At 35.5% G+C, this 12922-nt stretch overlaps 1 protein-coding gene across 1 annotated transcript; it reads left to right on the forward strand.

Annotated features, from left to right (window-relative positions):
- Window positions 1-2283: 2283 nt before the first annotated feature.
- Window positions 2284-11621, forward strand: LOC147479553 (uncharacterized). Its single transcript, XM_086580834.1, has 3 exons — window positions 2284-2717; window positions 8388-8590; window positions 11152-11621. The coding sequence occupies exons 1-3, from the start codon at window positions 2616-2618 to the stop codon at window positions 11411-11413; spliced, it is 567 nt and encodes a 188-aa protein (XP_086436960.1). The 5' UTR covers window positions 2284-2615; the 3' UTR covers window positions 11414-11621.
- The last annotated feature ends 1301 nt before the right edge of the window (window positions 11622-12922 follow it).

Below are 12922 nucleotides of genomic sequence, written 5' to 3' on the forward strand. Positions count from 1 at the left end.
ATTAGTTATGCTATTCTAATAAGGAGGTGTTTCGGAATTTTGATAAAAGAGAAAAACAGAAATATGCATATTCGATAGTGGGGAGGGGGTTCCCGAAAACCCGGCTATCAATAGAGTGTAGAGATTTCCGTTACATGCCAAAAATAACTACACGTGGGTCAAGAAAATGATGAATATCTTATGTCACATTAGTGTGACAACGAGGTTGGCACATTACTTTGTTGAAGCGTTTTGGTTTGTCGTTCAATTTTTCTTTCATGTGATATTCTTCTTTTCTCATTTATGAATCAAGGAGTTCATTCTCCCAGATGGCAGTTGGGACTTTGCTAGAGTGAGGGTGTGGTTGTCTGAGATTATTTAATTTGAGGGACATCAATTAACCTGATTCAAGCAAGACCTACCATTGAAGATAAGTTGATTTGGGTACCAAGATTGAATGAAAACTTCTAGGGTTAACCAATATTACCCCACTAGATGAGCCAATTAGGATTTCCCCCATACTAAATGGAAAATTAGGGTCTTCCCCCTAAATATACACACACAAAAAAGTTAAATTTGGTTGATTGGGGGGAGACCCTAATTTCGGAGGGGGGGCGCGGCAACAATGGGATAGAAAATTTGGCAGTATTTGGAAACTACCTGTTCCAGCTAAAGTCATAAATTTTATTTAATTTGGAAGTGCTGCAACGATCTACTTCCTACAAGGAAGAATATACACCAACAACACCATGTCTGGGCCGGGTAGATGGGGATTGTACTTTTTGCAAGAAGGCTTTGGAAGAGTGATCACCATGCTTGTGTTTTTCTTGTGTGTACTTGGATTCAAAGGCTTTGGTTTGTGTCTCAGCTGGGTTGGAATGTTGAGGGTTCAAACTTTCAGCCTCAATGTAACATTGGTTCTCATTTTTTAATTATGAGTAATGCTACTCTAAGTTATGAGTAAAGAAATACCTATGCCTTTGTTTTTATGTATTTCACTTGGTGACACATAAATGATTGCAAGATAGGAGGGAAGACTCCTTGCATGCAATGGATTATGGAGCAAGTTAACTGTAAGTAGTTGGGGGATTGGCTTGTTAGTCAACAGTCCTTATTTGTTGATCGTTGTTTAGCTATATCTAGTCCTAGGGAGGAGGAATGGATAAAACCGGCCTCCTCCTAGGTGGATTAAAATTAACTTTTGTTCTGTTTACAACAAAAACATGACTAATATTGTTGTGTGTTGTGGTTTCCAGGGATCATGATGGTATCTGCAGAAGAGGTAGTTCTCAAGCACATAAGGCTCTATCCGAAGGACATATATGCAAAGTTGCTGGTTGCAAGCTATGGGAGGCAACAAGGCTACAGTTGTGTGATCTTAGAAGGAGACTCTACATCTGTACACAACATTTTAGAGGATAGTGAAGCTTCTTTCAACTAGCAATGGAGACCAGCGGTGGATAATATTAGAATCATGAGAGTTTCTTTTGCTTTTTCTATTTCTAGATATTGTCCTAAAATATGTAATAGTAAAGCCATCTGGGCTAAGCAACAATCCTTAAGTGAACGGGTTAAATGGAACTGGGTTCACATAACTGGATGGGTTGGGCTAGGGTTTGAGTTTCGTTATTAAAATCATTTCAAACATTATGGGTCCGCTAATTTGTAACACTTTTTATTGTCAAACCCACACCAACTAGGGCTGTCAATAGGCATGGACAAGCCCAAAGCCCTATTGAATCCAAATTGATAAGATAAGGACTTAGAATTTACATTTAGTTCCATAAAATTATTAGGTCAAGTCTGGACATACCTATCTAATAATAGTCCGACCCGAAATCTATAATAGTTTTGTGTATTTTATAGTTAATATTATTAATATATTTATTATATTTATTAAAAGTTGACATAGAAAATTGGAAACCATGTTATTTAGTGTTGTGTTTGACACACAACACATGAGATGTAGATTCGATTCTTGCCACTTATAAATTTGATTAATTTTTAAAAAACAAAAAACCAAATTTGCAAACTTACCCAATAGGACTTAGGTGTGTCATGTTCGGGTCCAACCCGTTGACAGCCCTGACAGTCTAAAACCAACAAACATGCCGCCACTCTATAGCTTGGGATTTCGGAATTCCGACAAATCCAAAAATTGAAATTTATAATATTTTGACACGTTATATTTAGAATTTCGACTTTATACTATTTTTCCGGTTTTTTGAAAAACTGAAATTTTGGCCGGAATTCCTATATTCCGTTCGGAATAATGAACACTGCGCCACCCTCAACACTTGTACAGTGGCATATTTGCAATTTCACTAAACACCTCGACTTTTTCAGAACATTCGGTTCAAAAAGCATACCCTTATTCGACACTTTATCAAAACAACTTGTTAGGTTGTGCCGCACACTTTTTTCAAATTTTCTAACTTTTCACTACCATCCACCCAAAGTCCAAACAACATTCAAACACCTTTTTCTACACCCATTAGATCATCCTCTTTATTAACAAAACTAAACAAGGACGACATCACCCTAAGGTGTACACTAGTATCTGCTTAGTGAACTAAACATGAAGCAGTACTTTGAACTCTTTACTTCCTTTCTCACTTTGAAACACACAGACAGAAATGGGAGAAGGGAGAGGATCAACGTTAGTTCACCTTATGGTAATTATTTTGAGTTTAGTTGCTTTTGGATTTGCTATTGCTGCTGAGAGACGAAGAAGCACTGTAAGCTGTTTCTTTATTTTAAATCTTTACTGTACATTCACTTGTACTAGTTCTTACTCAACTTTAGATCTGACTTTTATAAATTTCTGTTCTTAACATTTATTGTTTCATTTGAGCTTTTGATCTACCACTTAATTAATTGAGCTGAAATTGAACTAAAAATGGACTTGCCAAGTTGATCGGTTACCAAATTAAGCCAGTAATTCAACATATAGTCCTATAGTGAGTGACATTGACACACGGTCGGTTACTGAGTAATTCTAGTTTATTTATGTTAAGTTTTTTTTAGTGCTTGAGAATGTATGTCAGTGGCTGAATCGAGACCTTTGAAAATAGATTATTCGTGTTTGGAAAAGTGAAAATATTGATCATGCCATCATGGTACCTTCTTCCTTAATTTGGAGGTTTTAATTTTCCACTTGCGGTGGGATGTTCCATTTATTTATCACTTTATGTTTATGGATTAGGTCTTACTTAGAGTGGCATTCTATTGGTTTGTTGCGAAATCAGTCTGATTTTGCAACATATAGCAATATAATTAACTATGATTTAAGATGCAAGGTATGGACTTTGGTTGGATTGAGAATTTGAGATGTATATGAGTATACCCATCTTTACAACTGCTGAAAAAACTTATCATATCTGCAAACTTTTACAACGACCTATTGAATAATCAAACACTTTGCTTAATTACTTGGGTTAAGAACACAAAGCCATGAAAGTCAGATCTGACTCAACTTGGTTTCTATTACCCGGGATAGGGGTGCAAACGGATAGGTTTGGATTCAGATATGCTTGTATCCGAATCCGAAAGTTTGTACTTGCATCCGAATCTGAATCCGACGGATTGTATGATAATGGTATTTGAATCCGAATCCAATCACAAATTAAATGGATGGGAATAAATCCGAATCCTATCACAAAATCCGATATCCAAATCCGAATAATCTTCTGACATTTGGAATTTTTGAAGAAATAACAATATCATATATCCAAACTAATCATACAACCTGGCAACCATATATTGTCAAACCAACCTATTAAAAAGACTTGTAAATTAAGAAAACACTTCAACCTGTTAACATTAAGGAAATAGAATAGCCATCCAAATCAACTTAACAACTGAAACAAAATAAGTAAAGAACACAAGATGTCTCACTGACTCACACACTCACATAATAGTCATGGAAACTGGAAAGTGTAGTGTAAAAAGACCACATAACAATCTTACAAAAGTCTCAAAGCTACAAATTAGAGATCAACTCTGAAAATAAACATAGGGTTTACAAAATGACATGACTTAGTAGAGTTCTTGCCCATGCCCACATGACACTTTTCACATCCATATCAGTTCCAACCTGCAACATCCTTTGAGTACTTCAATCAAAGCAAGTAACACCTGCATAGAGGAGAGGTAAAGACACATAACCAAACAAAAAAGCTAAGAATTCATAGCAAAACATATGCTAACTCATTCAACATTTCAACTCCAATCCAGTTAAAACAACAACAATCAATGTACATTGTCAATCCTGAATTCTGATAACTACTATTACATAGAAAACACAACAAGCAAACAATAACAAAAAACAGCTCTGTTTGAAAGAATAGTTAATAAATACCCACTATACAAATAACACTACTCAAAAACCTAGGGTACTGAAAACCAGCTTGTATAACTTACCTGTTAACTTAACAATTAGAATAACATTACTTTCCTCATCATTAAAATTCAACTTTCTGCACAGGCCCATATCAATTCTCTTAAAATCCAATCCAAGTTTCTTACCTCCCTCAACTCTCCATACCATCTGGTCTAACTTTCCTTGGAGTAGCAGGGCATGTATCTGGAACTCCACTCAACAGACTACACTTAGGAGGCATCTCGTAACCACTTAAACTAACCCCCTCCTCCTCATCGACAGCAACCCCTTTAACTTGTTTTGCGACGATAAAGTCCAACAATGACTTATACATCTTATCCAACAACACTTCTTCCTCTTCTTCTTGCATTATTACATCCTTAACCATATCATTACTAGAACCAAAGTTTAATCTCCTTGCAACTCTAAACTTTGAGTCAGTTAAAAACTTTGACTCGAGGGAATAATCCCCACACTCATTCAAAGTCTAAAATCCTATTGGTTAGTTTATTTCAACTACATTTCAAAACAACTAATAAACTGAATATAAAAAATGAATTGAGTAATAAAAGAAACCCATCTTTACCTTTAGAATTAAACACCCCAACTGTAATATCAAGCATCTGAGCCACCAACAATAGGCACTAAGGCGTATAGAAAGAAATAAAGAAAGTTAGACACGAAGTAATCCTTAAATGATATAAATAGAGGAAGTGAGAAAGTAGTTACCATTAAGTTTAGGTAACTAGTCTTTCAAACAAACCAACGCCTTTATATAATCAACACCCAATGATAAATGAGTGTCGGTAATTATTCTACCACCGGAACTAAATGCAGATTCTGAAGTAACACATGACACAGGAACTGTTAGAATGTCATGTGCTATCCCTGCTAATATGGGAAACTTGGGACCATTATTTTTCCACCAAACTAATATGTCACAACTTTTTCCATTAGCATCAAATGGGAACAAATCTTCATCTAGATACTACTCCAACTCTGTTTTTGGAACTCGTGAACTTTGTGTTATGAAGTTTTGCAAACCTTCATCCATCCTAAAACTCCCTTGGTCACCACAAGATAAATTCAACCAACTAGAAGATGATCCAACATCAATCATAGAAGAATTGGACACTGCATACATGTTGTACAACTCATTCAAATATTGTTTCACATCTTTTTCTTGTTTAGACTCCTTACCATAAATCATAGTAAAAGTATACTCAATAAACTTCATCTTATACCAAAGATCAATTACAACACCAAAACTCATCAATAAATTACATTCGCTCCAATATTTATCAAATGTTTATTTCATAGCTTTTGCTATATCATGGATATAATAAAAATCAGAGTCTAACCATTGAAGGACATCATGATGAATATCACAAACAAATTTAAAATGCAAATTTGCAGTAGGTTATTGAACACCGGAGAAATAAAGTGTAGTATCTTTGAAAATTTTCAAACACTCACAAATGTTAGTTCCCATTTCTCACTCTTCGGGAGTAGGTAAATGCTTGTAGTCTGAAGCTAACTATGCTAAGCGCTCAAAGGCTCTACGCACTTGGATGGCACTACGGAGCATGTCATAGGTAGAGTTCCATCTCATAGGAACATCCATAGAAACCCCTTTTCCAGTTAATCTTGTTTGAGCTAATGCATTTAGAAAATTTTCATATCTACTTTGAGAAGAACTCTTCCCATACCTAGCACTCTCTCGAATTTTAACAATAAAAGGAGCAATCACATCCAATTCATCTTGTACAATAAAATTTAAGATATGAGCACCACATCTTATATGAAACGACCTACCATCAAGACATAAAACCCTTTGCTCTTTAAGCCAATCCTTGAATGCCACTACCATAGTATTATTGTTAGAAGCATTATCAGCGATTATGGCAAACAACTTCCTATAAAGATTCCAAGACAATGCTTGAGCCTTGATAACCTCACTTAGAATATCACCATTTGTGTGGAGTAGGAATGAGAAGATAGCGATAATTTTCTTTAGCAACACCCACTTTCGTCATCAATATAATGACTAGTAACAAAACAATAACCAAGATGTTGATAGTCAAGAGTCCACATATCGGTTGTGAAACTAACTGTTGATGGCAACTTATCAAAAAAATCATGCAAATCAGTTTTTGACTTGATGTAAAGTTGCATGACATCCTCTCGAACAGTAGTTCTTGAGACCCATTTGAACATAGGACAAATACCATTTATGAAAACTCGAAAGTAATCATGTTCAACCATAAGAAAATGGTAGCCATGCTTAGCAACCATGCATGCAAAATCAAGTCTACTTGTATGTGAGTCATACTTCCAACTTCCAAAATTTGGAGGTTCATTTGTACTACATTCGTACTAAATGAATTACACAACAACTTTTGACCCGAAGTAGAACGTTTTTTTATCTTGCAACTTTTCAAATGATTTCTCAAATGTGTAGTATCCTTCTTACTACTAGGATCAAAAGACTTTTTGCAATGTTTACAATAAGCTCTAGAGGTTCCATCTCTTAATTTTTTAATATCATACTCTTTCCACACGTCGGAACGTTTATCTTTCAATGGATCATCAGGAGTTGTTTATTCATCCGACAATATACTAGCAATAGCAGTATCGACATCGATAGGCGTATGGCTCACACTACCACTAGGTGAAGGAGCTGATGCAGCACTGCTTGGGGTTGGGTTAGTCATTTCCACCTACATAATACAATAAATAGAGTCAATATTAAGGACAATAATAAGTGACTATTGAAAATTTGTTCCAGAGAACTAAAAAAGAGTGAACCTAGACATAGGTAACATGTTTGGAGTTTGAACATATTGAGTTTTCAATAGACAAGCAAGTGACTCAAGTCAGGCAAAGGCATGAGACAACACCTCTAGCATGAGGTATAAACATGGATACATCTCTGACAAGAAGTTATATAGAGGAGACTGTACAAGAAACAACTTTCATATTTATTACAAGAGACCATTTATAGAGGTGGGTAAAACCACGTTAAATTTCATGACAAGTTATTACAAGAGGCCATTCCGCATTATACTAAAATTGTCACAAGTGTTACATGGGCCTTGATGGTTTTTGTATTTTTGTTCTCTGCTCAAAAACAATACTTGGCAGTCTCTGTTAATGGTAATTAGTAATTATAATGGCTGGCCTTCACACCCTTCATACCTTTGCTTGGAATCCTTGGATATAATTGCAAAAGGTGCAAACGCATGCTAAGCTCCAATTTAAGTTGAAGTTAAAATTGCTAGCGTAGAATATTAGAGAGGAGTGGGTGGATCTTGATGTAAATATTTAATGGTGAGATTGCATAGTGGTGGTGCTTTGAGGAAGAAGAGGAAGAGCAGTGGTGGTGCATTGAGATTTGAGAATTTGAGGAAGAAGAAGGTGGTGGTGTTGAGCGGTTGAGATTAGATTTGAGGAACAAAAGAAGCCCTAAATTGACACGCACATTTGCATTTATAGTTATAATATAATAATATATTTATATTAATTAAATCGGATTCGGATATTACCAGCATCCGCATCCGTATTCGAAACCTGTTCAGATGGGGAAATTTATCTGAAACCAATATCCGAAAATTTTGGATAATATCCTATTTTTCGAATACAAATACGAATTGGATTCGAATATTCGGCTGCCCGTCTGCACCCCTAACCCGGGATTTATATTCTTGTGGGATTAAAATGGAGGTTCAAGTTGTTAGAATAGTGTTCAGTATTGCATTTTGTATGGAGGCAATGTGCTTATGCTTCTCTATACTCTGAAAAAATTAACTGGGCACATGTACGGGTGTATACAAGTAACTTGTGAGATGCCTATATAAGAATGTACGTTTTTCTTGCGGCTCATTTTCTGTTGCTGCCTGACAAATACTATTATCATTGACTTGCTATACACTTGCCCAGTAGATTGGTCTTTCTAAAATTATCTTAAGTGTGGCTCTGCTGTATTTCTTTCTTTTCTGTTGGTAAAATTTCCTCTGCTGCATGACAGGGAAAAACAGTTACTGATGGATCCAATGCTACATACTGTATTTACAAGTCTGACATTGCAACCGGTTATGGTGTTGGCTCGTTCTTGTTTCTTCTCTCAAGCCAATCTTTACTGATGGGTATCACTAAGTGCATGTGTTTTGGAAGACCGTTAGCTCCTGGTGGGAATCGAGCCTACTCTATCATCTATTTTATCTCTTCATGGTGAGTTTTCTTTTCTACATTTTGAACTTGTTTAGTGTTCAGTTGCTACAGATTGTTGGACTTGACTTAATGATTTTGATACCTATTAGAGACACTGTTTAGATTTCTATTATCCGTCAAGACTCATCACTTGGGGAACTTTATAAATAACTCTTTTGTGATTCACTGTTGGCTGATCTTAGGATTGAGTTTGTCCTCTCTTTACCCTCCAATTAGGGGTGACTTCGGATCGGATTAACCTCCTTCGGAATTTTTCCGAATCAATTTTTTTTCGGATTCAAAATATATTTCAAATTTCGGAACTTTCGGAAATTTCGAAATACTTGGTAAATTTTCAAAGATGTCTTTACTTTCAATTATTTTTGGAATACCATACGTTAATGTTCATTGTAGGAAGAGAAAACCATATCCACAACACCAATGTACCAACAGCAATACGCACTTGTTTACTGAGAAAACCCATTTTCATTCAAACAAGTGATTCAAGAAAAAATGAGAAAAAGAACCCTGACCCCCGACAACAAGCATTGCATTCCTCGTAAGAGGTGCGGGTATTTGTAATGTTTCAATCTTTTTTCGTGTGTGGAAATTGAAGTGTGAAGTGTCTGCATGAATAATGGATTCTGGTCTTGGAGTCTAAGTAGCTTTAGATAACATTCTATCTATTGGAATTTGGCGTTTGGATTGGTCTGGAAGTCATTGTATGACTCAATGGTATTTTTTTTCATATTATTATTGTTATGGCAGACGGTATAATGACAGTGGAGTGGTCCAATTCAAGTGGGGAAGTAGCGACTATGTTATGTTTTTGTTTTGTTTTTGGAAGTAAAAACTAGAAAATGAATGAACGGTCGAGATCTAATCAAGTGGATAGTGAGAGAAGTACATATTTTTGGAATAAATTGGCAATAATATCGGAAATTTCGAATCGGTTATATATCGGAACTTTCGGATCGGATTTTAGAGTTATATCCGAATCCGATCCAATTTTTTTTCAGAATTTTTGGAAATCGGAAAATTGGTCCATGAAAACTACACCCAAAGCCAAACCAATTTTGGATCGGATTTCGGAAAAATCGGAAATTCAGCAAAAAGAGACACCCCTACTTAATAGAAATATTCTGTGTTATTTATTACCACCTCAAGTTTGCGTGTATATTGATTGCTAGTCAGATAGAGTCTCTTTAGTAACCACAACTAAACCCAAGTTATGTGTTCGATATGTGTCCAACACAGACATGTGAATACGTATCCGACACAGATTATTTAATTTTTAGATTATGGCGGTCCATGTAACGTAGAACTAAACATGTAGAACTAAACATATCAGCACACAAAATAAGTGTCAAGATTGGACAATAATATATGTTAGTGAAATTTTATCTATGTTAATGGAGAAGAAGTTTGGAGAGAAAGAGAATCTGACCTTAGTTAGGTTTGGCCTTGTATCACTTCAATATATATATATCTGACCAGGCTTAAAAGGATCTTAAAATAAGTACCAAATCTAAAACAACTACAATTTCACTTACAAAATGATTTAAAACCTAACTTTTTGTGCATATGATATACTAACTATAAATAACATCTCTACAAAAATTTAACTTTCGTTTGATATTCTCTAACTTAGATAAAATTGTTTTCCACTTTTGAAAATATATATAACGGTCCGAAATGTCTAGTTTTTTGCAATCATTTTTTGTCAATGTTAAAAATGGTCAAACGAGTTGAATTTTTGTAAAGATGTTCTTTATGGTTAGTAGATTATATGCACAAAAAATTAGGTTATAAATCATTTTTTGTAGGTGAAGTTGTGGGTGTTTTAGATTTGGTATTTATTTTAAGGTCTTTTTAGGAGGGCTATATATATATCTTAGCTTGTAATAGGCCCGTGCATATATACCGTCCTTTTAAAAACATTTAGATTTTTTTAGAAAATTGGGACTACCGTTTTAGTCGCTAGCCCGTTTTAATTTTCTAACAAATTGTTTTAAATCAAGTTTTAATTAAGTTTTAAAAACCCGTTTTTTCAATTGGGAGAGAGATCATGTTTTAATAGGAGAATAATTCCCGTTTTAGTTAGATATATTAGATTTTTCCTTTTCAATAGGAGAGGAATTCTCATTTTAATAGGAGAAGATTTCCGCTTTAATTAGAAGTGCTAGGTAGAATTTGTTTTAATAGGAAAGGAATTTCCGTTATAATAGGAAATGATTTCCGCTTTTCAAATAGAAGAGAAATTCCCGTTTTAATAGGAGATGACGTGGAATTTTAATAGAGCTCGAAAAATACTTCTTGTGGGAGCTTTAATATTAAGATATAGATATATATATAAATCCTGGTTTCCAATAATAGAAAATGCCTAAAATATTTGTCAGGGGCGTTGCCCCTGAACCCGAAATGGACCTGGGCCACCCACCCACAACAAACCTAGCATTATGGGAGCCTTCAACCCTAGTAGCCACTTGGGAGATGTCCCTTCTAGAACTCTAACAGTGTTTGTTCAAATCAGAATTACATGATTTTTAGCTCAACTGTATTTAGCTTGGACTTGCTTGCAGGTTAACTTTTTTGATTGCGGAGGCTTGTCTAGTCGGTGGTGCTGCAAAGAATGCTTACCACACCAAATACAGGAAGATGGTCTATGCAGATTTCTCTTGTGAATCCTTGCGCAAAGGTGTGTTCATAGCAGGTGCGGTGTTTGCTGTTGCAACCATGATACTTAATGTCTACTACTACATGTACTTCACGAAGGCAACATCTCAATCTGCTCATAAAACAAGTCGTTCTAGCTCCACTGTTGGTATGACTGGATACCCCTAACTGTCCTAAGCATGTAGATGATGCCAAGAATTTTGTTCTCAACGGACTGGAAAAATGTTTTACCTGAAATTTGAGTTATCCAATCGAGGAAATCAATTGGATATGGTTCATGAGGTATATTTGCTAATATGATTGTATGAAATATATCGTGATGACTGCTGTAAATTATTTGACGCTTGGTTATTAAGTTTCAGCTGAGGTTCTAGCATCGGACTAAGGAGATGTCGACCATGTCTTGCGTACAGTAGCCTCTGAATAAGACTTGAGGTCTCTAACAAAAGCCATAATGTTATAGAAGTAACATGGCACCTGTGCTTTACCACCGACCCAATCTGCCAAAAGTTTGGAGTCTACTTCAATTTGTATCTTCATAAGCCCCTTATAAGCCCCCTAGTACTGCAGATCGTGAGACCCTCGACCAAAGCTAGACACTGCCAAATTATTACTCAAAATACCAAAGTGTTTATAGAAAGCCACCATAAAGCACCCTTCTCATCTCTAATAACACCACCACCACCTCTAGGTCCGGGATTACTCAAGGCTCTCGTGTCTCACTGTTGCATTATGAATACCAATATTGTAAAAATATAGTGTATTTAACACCTATGAGGGTAACATGTTTTTAGGGTTAGCTAAAATTACCCCTAGATGAACAAATTATGGGAATTAGGATCCTTTCCCAAAACACAAAAAATAAAAAACACAAGGTCAATCCAATTTGATTTATTGTGTGCATGTATTTTTTTTGGTGGTGGTAGGGTAGTAGTAATACTAGTTAACCCATTTTTTTTTATCCTAACATGGATATGCATAAATCGGGGTGCTAGATGCAAACGTGATGCACTTTAACTTGATTGCGAGTGCCCATAGTCATTTGTCATGTACAGTTCGATACTAGTATGCATTGGTAGGCAAATGCTATATAAAGCACTTTGCCACATTTCTCACGAAAAATTAAAGAGCAAACTGATCTACTTGTGCACTCCAGCATGTCTATAGAGAAGCCAATGCAATTGCTGATAGTAGCTAATTTAGCTAGTACGAATCAAAGGTATGGTGATTTTCAAGCATTGAATGAGGTGCCTAACAACATTAGATCTTTGTTATTGTTGGATAATTGTGGATTAGGAAGCCTACGCATCTAGTCACTAGATAAGTGTAGTTGTTTTTCTTCTTCGTATGTAAGTTTTGAGTAGAGATAAGGTTGATTTCTTCCTATTTTTTTTGGTAACTGCATTTCCTTTATTTATTGAACATTGTTGAAAGTACATACAACAGTTATATCATTGAAAACTATATTAGCAATACTAGGTGGTGATCTATTACACCATAAAGAAGTATGTCCCAGGGACAAGAGTTACGTTGTAGAGCTTGCTGAGCTTCTGGCAAATTTGTTCGAGCTACCGTAGGTTGTAACCACCATTTATTACTATTAGCCTAAGTAGAGCCAAATTTTGCATAACCATCAGCCACAAAATTTCCTCTCTATAAACCCATTGGAGTTTAAAT

The sequence above is a fragment of the Coptis chinensis genome, chromosome 8 (assembly GCF_015680905.1).
Source record: "Coptis chinensis isolate HL-2020 chromosome 8, ASM1568090v1, whole genome shotgun sequence".
Lineage (NCBI taxonomy): Eukaryota > Viridiplantae > Streptophyta > Magnoliopsida > Ranunculales > Ranunculaceae > Coptis > Coptis chinensis.

What these genes read in the sequence shown, in the direction of transcription:
- LOC147479553 (XM_086580834.1), top strand. Translation starts at nt 2,616, where the DNA reads ATGGGAGAAGGGAGAGGATCAACGTTAGTTCACCTTATGGTAATTATT. An exon ending in CTGAGAGACGAAGAAGCACT is followed by an intron (nt 2,718 to 8,387) that starts GTAAGCTGTTTC and finishes GCTGCATGACAG; the next exon opens with GGAAAAACAGTTACTGATGG. An exon ending in ATCTATTTTATCTCTTCATG is followed by an intron (nt 8,591 to 11,151) that starts GTGAGTTTTCTT and finishes ACTTGCTTGCAG; the next exon opens with GTTAACTTTTTTGATTGCGG.